Source organism: Phyllostomus hastatus, unplaced genomic scaffold (genome assembly GCF_019186645.2).
Source record: "Phyllostomus hastatus isolate PE091 unplaced genomic scaffold, TTU_PhHast_1.1 phas_contig_17, whole genome shotgun sequence".
NCBI classification, from domain to species: domain Eukaryota; kingdom Metazoa; phylum Chordata; class Mammalia; order Chiroptera; family Phyllostomidae; genus Phyllostomus; species Phyllostomus hastatus.
The window spans coordinates 31,750,856-31,761,481 of NW_025333664.1; the positions used below are offsets into that span (position 1 = coordinate 31,750,856).

At 37.3% G+C, this 10,626-nt stretch overlaps 1 protein-coding gene across 3 annotated transcripts in view; it reads left to right on the forward strand.

The window, feature by feature from the left end:
• BTBD3 (BTB domain containing 3) overlaps positions 1-8,757 on the forward strand; it is a 36,776-nt gene extending 28,019 nt beyond the window's left edge. For all 3 annotated transcript variants that reach the window (XM_045833221.1, XM_045833222.1, XM_045833220.1), the window contains 3 exons: positions 337-427; positions 992-1,110; positions 4,749-8,757. In XM_045833221.1, coding sequence (XP_045689177.1) covers positions 337-427; positions 992-1,110; positions 4,749-5,781 — 1,243 coding nt within the window. In that variant the 3' untranslated portion in view covers positions 5,782-8,757. The remainder of the gene's footprint in view (positions 1-336; positions 428-991; positions 1,111-4,748) is intronic.
• Positions 8,758-10,626: the final 1,869 nt, after the last annotated feature.

A 10,626-nucleotide genomic window follows, 5' to 3' on the forward strand; every position in this document is an offset into this window, starting at 1 on the left:
ACAGCTGTTTTCCTCTTAGATAAAAATGTTTTTGCAAGCTGTTTTGCAAACGTTTAAGTGACAGGGTTATGTCTAGGGGATAGATGATAGAAAGCTTTTATTTGTCCTTAGTCTGATGAAAAGTTTGGATAACTTTTTTTTTTTAACTTTAGTTACTCCCCATGTGCTTGCAATGATTACAAACACAGTTGTTTAGTTGGAACCTTTATTTGTAGTTTTACCCTGAAGTTATAAAACTGTTGCCTTGCTTAAGAATCTTTTGTGGGTTCTGTATGTTGGGGAGGGGGTATTTAGAACGCTGGCTGCTGTGAATTAATGAATTCCCTCTGTTTATAGAAATGCGGTGATGTTCAATAATGATTTGATGGCAGATGTACATTTTGTGGTTGGGCCACCAGGTGGGACTCAGCGGTTGCCAGGACACAAAGTAAGCAACAGCCGCATTACCGGTTTAGTTCTGAGATTTACAGAGAGGACCCTCTCTGTCAGCCTGGAATTCGGGGTGGGCAGCTTGCTGATGTCAGGCAGTGCATGTTTCACCCGATCCCTGTGAAAGCTGAGCCTCTCCAAAGGGCTTTGGCTACGCTTAATTTTTTTTCTTTGTTCCTTTTGTACAGCTTTATATCTCACACAAAAACATGCCCTTTTAACTCTCCAGTCATGGGGACTTGTTGTGACAGGTTAGGAAAGTCGTATGTTCACTCTTTCCCTAGAAATCAGTTAAATAAGCTTTTTCTTTTATTTATTTGTTTTGTAATGAAACAACTTATGCATTAATCTGTTAAAGCCTTTAGATAATTAGCAATATAGAGACTGATTTGCATGAACATCTATCTTACCCTATCACAGGAAGATACACTGTACCTTGACTGTGACAAAAAAAACAGGTTTAGGTGTTCTGTGTCCACTAGACATGATTACTTAGAGTTGTTTTTCTAGATTGATTTGCTAAAAATACTTCAATTTAGAGCATGATTCCCTTTCTCCACAGTATGTTTTAGCTGTTGGGAGCTCTGTGTTCCATGCTATGTTTTACGGAGAACTTGCTGAGGACAAGGATGAAATCCGTATACCAGATGTCGAACCTGCTGCTTTTCTCGCAATGCTGAAGTAAGCATCATTCATATGTTTGGAAAGAGTTTGTTTAAGCTGTATTTATACGCTGCTGGTTTCACAGTTAAATATAAGTTCTGTGTAACAGAAAAGGGAGACTGGTGAAGAAAGAGGGTGCTGCTTACCTCTTTTGGAGAAAACTGCATCATTCAGTGGAAAGCATGTGGAGTGATGCAGTCATTTGTAATGACACCTTGGCATGGGATTTGGGGGCAAGTGGCTTCTGATTTGATTTTTAACAACTTAGAATTAAAGAAAAATAACTTTCTGGCATAGACATTATCTAATAGAGAATATCCTCTCTGAAAGCATCATGTGTGAAAAACTCTTTAAAGACAAATTATAGTTTTGTTTCACAGTTCTGGAAATATATACCTTGTTTAAATACCACCAGTTAAGAGGTATTTAAGTTTTTTAGGAGTTATTGTTTCCTACCAGCAAATGTAAAACTTATTATCTGTTGAAATAATCTGATCTTTGCACACACACACACACACACACACACACACACACACATATATATATATATATATATATATATATATATATATATATACTCTTACATAAAATTAGATACCCTTTCTCAAGGATAAGAAGCATTTGCATTTGATAGTAGAGGAGAAATTTTTGAGAGATGTGAGTTGTTTTCTATAGGTTTCTATGTATGTATACAGATAACTTTTAATTAGTGATACAGCAATGTAAAGCTATAAGGTACATATTTTTAAAAATAGTTTTATATCTCATGGGTCTTTCAGAATCTAGTACATGTTAATAAGGTAAATAGGATCCACTTCATTACATGTACTGATACTAGGCAGGAATAGTCTACCATGTTATTAAAATCCAATGATTATTTTAAACCATATATATAAAATTTTTGTTAAATACTTACTTTAGCATGCTTAATTATATCAGAGTTCAAGGTTATCAGCTGCTGCAGCAATTTCGGTTCACTAGAATAAATATAATTGTCGAAAAAATTTATTCCGTAGGTCAAGTTGGATAGTAATCCCATAAGTGGTTAAAATGTTGCTGTATATCATCTGCTGCCTACTGAAGAGTAAGAGGTATAGTTAGTTCTGTAACCAAATTCAAGCTCACTGCATGACAGCCAATGAGTTGAGTGACAAGGAGTTAGGGCAAGAAAAGCATCTTCACTCAGAAAGCCAAGAAGATTGCAGACTACTGTCCTAAAGAAGCATCTTAAGAAGGTGCAGAATTAGGGCTTCTTTTATGTCTAGGGCAGAGGGAAACTGGAGAGGCAAGAGGTGATTGATGACTGGACATCTGGGCACCAGCAGGGGTTTGAGAAAGATTGTGGAACTTCTTTGTTCTTAGTCTGTTGATTTTAGTTGGTGTGAGTCCAGTCATGAAATTAGGTTCCTTCAAATCTATGGTAAACATTATTTTTGTATATACCTCCTTTATCTCCTCAGGAGAGGCAGTATCTGGCAAGGGGCTGTTTTTGTAAAACTCAGGCCACCAGCAGAATTCCTATAATGATTAGCATGTCTGTATTCAAGACCAATCAGAAGCTATTAACCTAAAGGCCATGGGAACAAAGCAGGCTTGAACAAGATGGAGTCAGGGGGGCCAAGCATTTCACTGTTACAGTTTTAGAGCTAACTATTTATTTGTATCATAGTTTTGAAATCTAACTGCTGCTGACTAAACTTTTACAGTGGAAGGTAGGGATATTAAAGGCAAGAGAATGTGTAAGTACAAAATGTAAACTAATCTAACAATTTTTAACCAACCAATACTTCATGACCTTTGTAATCTTTTAGAGATATAAATATAAGAACCAATTTTACCTGTAAGACTTTTTTAATTTTTTCCCCATTCATGCCAGCTTTGTATATTTGACATTATCTTCTGCAGAGGGGAATGGTAATGCTAGTTCAGCATTTTGACTTCACTGCAGTTAAGTGGAGTGTTGTGTCATTCCAGATATATACATGATTAGGAAATGTAAGAATCACAGAGTTATTAAATGCACTTCACCTAAGTCATTTGATTGATCATTTGACAAGCATCTTCTCACAAATGTATTATTTAGAATATATGTCGATATAGCTCTTTAAAATTAGACATGCCATCCATGTTAAGAGGTAAAAATCAGAGAAGTGGTAAGGTGCCATTTGCTGTTGTGCCCTAGTTGATCAGTGCTGCAATGTCCCAAGGACAGTGGAAGCCAGATTTTCCTCACCTCACCCCTGCTTGGTGGGTGAGTAGCCAGTATTCCTGGATAGGGGTTGTCAAGAAAAAGAGAAGAGTGCTTAGTTGATAGTTCCAGGATAACAGATAGCACTCTCTTGCTGACTGTGCTTCAGAATCCTCCCCAATGTCCTGGATCTCTGGTTAGAGCACCTCTAAGCTGCAGCCTGTTTTGTCAAGAGATCTCACCAATCCGAGAAGAGAAAGATCTTCCTGGGAGCAAAAATGCTGATTCCATTTGTGATTGTGGACATTTTGTTACTGTAGTCATTTTGTGTTTGTATATGTGTTTTACTTTCTTACAGAAGCCACTGCTAATTTCTTGTTATGTGTATTTCACTAAGTTGAAATATAATAACTAAAGGAAAACTTCATGGGCAAGTAGCTAAACACCCTCCCTAGAAAGATTTAAAATGTAAGCATTATCAACATGTATTTTTCACCCATATGTAGTTCTCACTGACTAACTTGGTGAACCATAGCACTCTAAAAGAAGCAGATGATTTCTACCTTTACAGGTCATTCTGAGAGCCTGCACTGTCCCCCAAAACATCAAGAAGTGTTTTATTTCTTGACGTAGGGATGCTTTACAGAATCACAGCAATAGTGCATATTGAGGCTTTCTTACTTTGTCTTCTAATTAAATATATCTGGAAACAATACATTCTTTAATTCTGAAGGTGGAAGGAATGTGTAGGGGGAAGAGAAAGAATTAGGTTTTTTTTTTAAAGCCAACTACAAAGCCTGTATTGGATTCTGTGTAAAGGTAACTGGAAGATAGGGTTGAAGTTCATATTTGATAACTCACTGAACCTAGAACTACCTGAAAAATATCTTATTTAATCTCAGGTTTTATTTTGTGTTTAGGAGAAATTCAAGTCACACTTAGTTAAAAGTAGCAAGATGTAATCATTGCTAACATTATAGTGTTAAAAAACATTTGATTCTATCTGAATCTGCAGAAAAAATTTTGAAGTAAAACAAGTATTTATATATTGCTTCTAAAACATAGGGGAGTTTTTTTTTTTCATTAAATATAAAATAGTACATGTACTAGAATTTTGAGGGTTTTTCCCTTAATATTAACCATCTCTGTCTGATATGTCATTCTAGTATCTTTTATTCTTTTGAAATGATATTAAATTCAATTTATCACATAGAGGCTAGAATAACAACACAAAGTTAATGTCTTTAGTTGTACAAACTTAACTACTGAGTTGAAACATTAATTTATGTACATTTTTCAAATGTTTTTTAATCCCTATTATTTTTGTAACAATTGTCACCTAACATGATTTTTTCTTTTTCTTTTTTTTTTCTGTTTTTGGAACTAGCTTGAAAGTAGTTGCATCTTTTCTTGCTGGACACACTCATTTTGTGAAAATTCCATTTACATGCTGTGCATTTTCTTTCAGATATATCTATTGTGATGAAATTGACTTGGCTGCTGACACAGTGCTGGCTACTCTGTATGCTGCCAAAAAGTACATTGTTCCTCACCTCGCCAGAGCCTGCGTTAATTTCCTGGAGACCAGCCTGAGTGCCAAGAACGCCTGCGTGCTCCTCTCCCAGAGCTGCTTGTTCGAGGAGCCAGACCTGACCCAGCGTTGCTGGGAGGTGATCGACGCTCAGGCTGAGTTAGCTCTTAAGTCTGAGGGATTTTGCGATATCGACTTCCAGACACTAGAAAGTATCCTCCGCAGGGAAACACTGAATGCCAAAGAAATTGTTGTTTTTGAGGCAGCTCTCAACTGGGCTGAAGTAGAATGCCAGAGGCAAGATTTAGCTCTGAGCATTGAAAATAAACGCAAGGTCCTCGGAAAGGCACTTTACTTGATCCGCATACCTACAATGGCCCTGGATGATTTTGCAAATGGTGCTGCACAGTCGGGTGTTCTAACTCTCAATGAGACCAATGACATCTTCCTCTGGTACACTGCAGCCAAGAAGCCCGAGCTGCAGTTTGTCAGTAAAGCCCGAAAGGGCCTTGTCCCGCAGCGCTGTCACCGTTTCCAGTCGTGTGCCTACCGGAGCAACCAGTGGCGCTATCGGGGCCGCTGTGACAGCATTCAGTTTGCAGTGGATAAGAGAGTATTCATCGCTGGCTTTGGGCTGTATGGCTCCAGCTGTGGCTCTGCGGAGTATAGCGCCAAGATTGAACTCAAACGTCAGGGAGTTGTCCTGGGGCAGAACTTGAGCAAGTATTTCTCAGATGGCTCCAGCAGTACCTTCCCCGTGTGGTTTGAGTATCCGGTGCAGATAGAGCCAGACACTTTCTACACAGCCAGTGTGATACTGGATGGTAATGAACTCAGCTACTTCGGACAGGAAGGCATGACGGAGGTTCAGTGTGGCAAAGTGACCGTCCAGTTTCAGTGTTCCTCGGATAGCACCAATGGCACAGGGGTACAGGGAGGGCAGATTCCCGAACTTATATTCTATGCTTGAAAACACTCCCCGAAGCAGTGTGAGCTCTGAAGTGCACATCTGGTTCCTACTTGCTTGATGCTTAGCTCATCTGCAGATATGTGATCAGCGCAGGTAATTTTGTAATGAATGAAGCTGTAGGCAGTTTTCTAATTTCTTTCAACCTTTTAATTATGTACAGGCAAAAATGCAGCATTCAGCTTTTAACTATATGCTTAAAAGAGCCTAGTTCTTATTAGGGCTGTGTGGTTTTTAGAATTGCGTCCGTCTCTACAGCTGGGGAGAATGTGTGCTCTTTTCTAACTGCCCCATTGACCTACCAGGTCTGTCTCTCTTAAAAATTGTTTTGGATCACCTCAAATTTCCTTTAGGGCTTTATTTTGACAAATAGAAATAGTCTAAAGTAATAATGACAAGAGTTGTTTTTAAACAGAACCCCTCCCCTCAAAAAAAAAAACACAACACATAAACCTAGTGTACAATTTTGAAAGTTTTGCTTTCTACTGAATAATAATTTAAAGAGGAGACAGTAGTTGTGTTTAGCTCTATTTCCTTTTAACTTCTGGGCATGGCATTTTCTTAAATCCTAAATTCATAAGATTGTTAAATATTAAACACTGCAAAGTATTGGTACAAAGTGGGAAAATAAGAAATTGGATGTTTGTTTAGGCCATGACTTCTGCTACAGCAGGTTTGTATTCTTTAGATTAGAAGACAAAAGTATTGAGTACAGACACTTTTTTAAAAGTAACTAAATTATAAAATTTTGTTGTCATTAGAAACAATTTCAGGCTTATTATTTTAAACTTGAAACAGTTCATAAAGGAAACCTAAAAAAGTCTCATACTATAAATGGGTTAATTGATGGCACAATAAAATGCACAGTTTGAAAAAGTCAAACTCATTTCTCCCCAGTTAGCTTCTGATCCCCACCATTTGCTTGTTTTCATAAATCATACTGTATAGAATACCTCTTCTCTTCTTTTTTTTTTTTAATGAAAAGAGGACCAAACAATTCTTTAGATGAATGGAAAAACCATTAGTTTTGTAGCACTACACGTTATATAATAAGATACCTTTATTCATTGATTTTTTAAAAATAAATATACTTTATATGTTCTACTTTGGTCACATACTATCTTAGTTAATTATAATTCTGTCTTGTTCCTGGACTGCTAGAATCTGGCCTCTGGCCATCTTAAAGTGCCAATGTATACCTTCAGGGTTTTTTAAAAAGTGACCTGGAGCAATACACCTGATTATACCTAATATTTTACTGCATCAGCATCACATCCAGCTCCTTGCTTGCCCATAGATAACATAAACAAAGGAGGGAAAAGCTTGTCAAAAAACTCTCCTTTAGCGATGGCTTGTGATGCTTAAGTGCCGCTGACCCTGGTAGTGTCCAGTGTGTTTACTTCCAGTTGAAGTATCCATGTGTTCCTGAGCAGCTTTTCTGCTCATTGTGATCCTGAGATGGCTTCCCTCCCCACCCAGAGTGTGGTCCCTGGCCGCCTCCTTCTCCTGCTCTGTAAGCCTGAAGCTGGCTTGTCTGGAGCCAGGGGTTAGTCCTGGGGTGGGTCTGTGTGCATGGGCACCCATGTGCACGCAAGTATGTTTGCCAACTCAGGAATTGTCTCCTCCCTGCCTGGCCGGTGAGAGGTGGGACAGAAATGTTCCCCCTGCTGGCCCCAGCAAGGCCCCAGTGAGTGACTGCCCATACATTCACTGTGTTTCTGGGCTACTACTTCCCCTGTGGACAAGGGCTGGTTGCTTTTGGCCAGCTTTCCTGATGGAGGAGAACACTGGATTATGGGAAATGTTTTAATCATCTTTGCCATTACCTCTGTCTGTTAGCATAGATGATCAAAAGCTGTTACTGGTGATTATAAATAAGTACTCCCAGGACAGCTTTACAAAATTGTCTAACAATAATTTCATATTAGAAAATGACAGATAGTTTTGGCAATGTATCTATGAAATAAGGGTACATTTTGCATTTTAAAAATACTTCTACAAATGATTTTGTTTTTAAATTACGATTAAACATTTCAGGAATTCATAGCTACCATATGCAAATTGGTAGGCTGTGTACCTGATTAGAAGGCACTCATTTATAAGCCAGAGGAGAAGAAACTTTATTTAGCACTAGCTTCATCATATCAGATTGTGAGGTGGGTGTGATGACCTTAGAGTGGAGATAGTTCACTCAGTAACGCTCACTGTGCATGCTCCTGTTAGCTAGCTGCCCTCCGCATGGCTAGGGACCTGCTGGGTGAAAGCCACGTGAGATCCTGTACACTGGGTATAGAAGAACCTAATTTTATGTTAATTTCTATTAAAGAAAAAAGACATTTTTGCCACCCGATTGGCTGGTGCTGAGAGCTGTGGGTTAAATTTGAAAACTTGTGTTTTAAATCCTATTCTCACCTTCTGCATTTCAACAACATGGAATGAAGGCTAATGTGCTTGCTTTATTTATTTATTTTTATTTTTTGGTAATCTTAATTTTGTAACTTTTAAAAGTAGAAACTATTGTTCTGACAAGGCAGGCAACTCTAGTATATAAACACAACTCTATTAAACAAAATACTCCATAGATGCTTTTCCCAATGTTTCTGACAGTCTTTGTCATCGTTCATTCTGGGGATAAGGGGGAACTAGGTTAGCAGTTCTAATGTAACATTCTTTAAGCGTATCTTAATATAGTATTTAAATAAATTGTCTCATTTCTACATAATTATTGCACTGAACTGTCTTTTTCATTTTTTAAGGTGTTGAAATAAGCTTGGCTAATTCAAGACACTAGCCACTTGTGCATTAGAGTGCTTGAATTTAGTAGCTTACAGCATTATTTATGAAGGAAAATATATAAATATGAAGTACCTCATGTTGAATGTTATTGTACTGTATTTTTAATGTAACAGTGCAGATCTTGTTAGACACATGAATGTGTATAATCATGTTAAATGCAAATAAAAATAAAACTGATTCATATATTTGTTTTTCTTAGCATTTTTGTAGGTCTCTTGAAATAGTAAAAAAATTCATTTTTGGCACTTCTGGTGTCACTACATTTTACAGAGATGGTTTTGCAGGAGCATTTGTTTGCTAAGTATTCAGATATCTCTGATCCCTAAAGAAGTAAAAATTTGAGGCAAAAGCATAAGAGAACAATGAATATGTAATCAATTGCACTGTTCAAAGCCTGACACTTAAGTTAATGGGAGGGAGTTAGTGGATGTGTTTATATTCCTCTTATGGAATTTGTGGTTGGCTTTCTCGTACAGTAGTTGCTCAGGTGTCTGTGAATCTGGCTGTACTAACTAAGGGGGTGATACTGAATTACACCTAGCTTTAGATGTAACCAGTGCTGCTTGTTCCTGCTGGTTTTTAACAGCTTAAGTCTTGGAATTAAAAATAAATATCATATGAGAATTTCTAATATAATTTTTATGTGCTCAACTAGCTTTATATTTCCCCGTGTCAAGTACATTAATACACACACATTTATACGTAATTATATACACATGCACATATATTATTTCTCTGTAGCGTTCTGTTGCTTTCATACTAGAACTTATTATGAAACCTTGTGTAGTTGCTTCACCACTTAAGTTTCTATAACATACCTGCTCAAAATATTTTTGGAATTATCTCAAAGAATAAGGGAACTGGAAGCCTACATTCTCATCAGCTTAATTATAGATATAACCTGAATTGCAAAGATTTTAATCCAGGAAATTCTTGACCATTACCTCTTTGTTGCTATTAAACTTAATCCATATATTTGTTTCCATAATCCCAAGACAATTGGAAATTAACTTCCTCCTTTATTGGTACTCAGGACCAACTTGTCATTGAAATAACACTTTCTCCCCCAAAATCATGGACTTAAACTTGGGGGGATGGGGGGAAAAGGAAGAAGAAAAGCATTCCTGGCAAACTAAATAGTATTAGAGACCAAAATAAGAGCAAGTGGCCCTGAAAACCTGTGGTTGTCCCAAGTGTTAGAGTAGGCCTTGCCTGCCTTTAGGAGTCTTCAGTAGAAGATGACTGCACTCTTGATTTCTAATTCATACACTTCAATCCTTTTTTTCGGAGCTGTTTATGTTTATTGACCAGCTACTTCCTTTGCTCAACATTCCCTGTTGTCCGCCACTTTTTAGAATGTCATCTCACAAAACAGAAATGGGAAAATTTTCAAAAATAGAATTTTCTCATTTATTTAATTATAACCAACATAAGCACTCTCAAAAAGAGATGAGAATATCTGTGAGGAAGAGATGAAGATAATGAAAGGTTGACCGCCCCCCACCCCCCCCACACACACACACCAGTGTAAGACCAGCAGCTGTAGACTATAGATCCACTTCTGAAGAATCTTTGGGTGCATTTCCTCAACTCGGGCACCTCACCTCTTGTTTCCTTTTCTGAATCTTTTCTTGAGGGAGAGCGTGGGGAAGGTTTAATTCCTATTTAGTCAGACCTTAGGTGTCTCTATAATCGTTTTCTATTTGACTATTTATTTAAATATCCATTGGATAGCAGTTGTCATAGCAGATGCTGCCATTTCATATTCTGCCATCTAAGAAAATCCCTAAACTCAAGGTACGTAGTTAAAACATCCACTCTTTATTTTGTCAAATCTGTACTTTAAATAAATCTGTGTTCAGGAAATAATTAAAGATTCCTGTTAAACTACTAGTACTTAAACATTAATTTATTACTACTGACCTCTTGTTTAAGCTGTTCTTGGTAGTAACCAGCTTAAATACTATGGAGAAGGAACTGTGTTAGACTTCAAGAATGATGTCCTTTTTCACTTCAAGTAACAACGGTACATAAAATTATTTCAAAATTAAG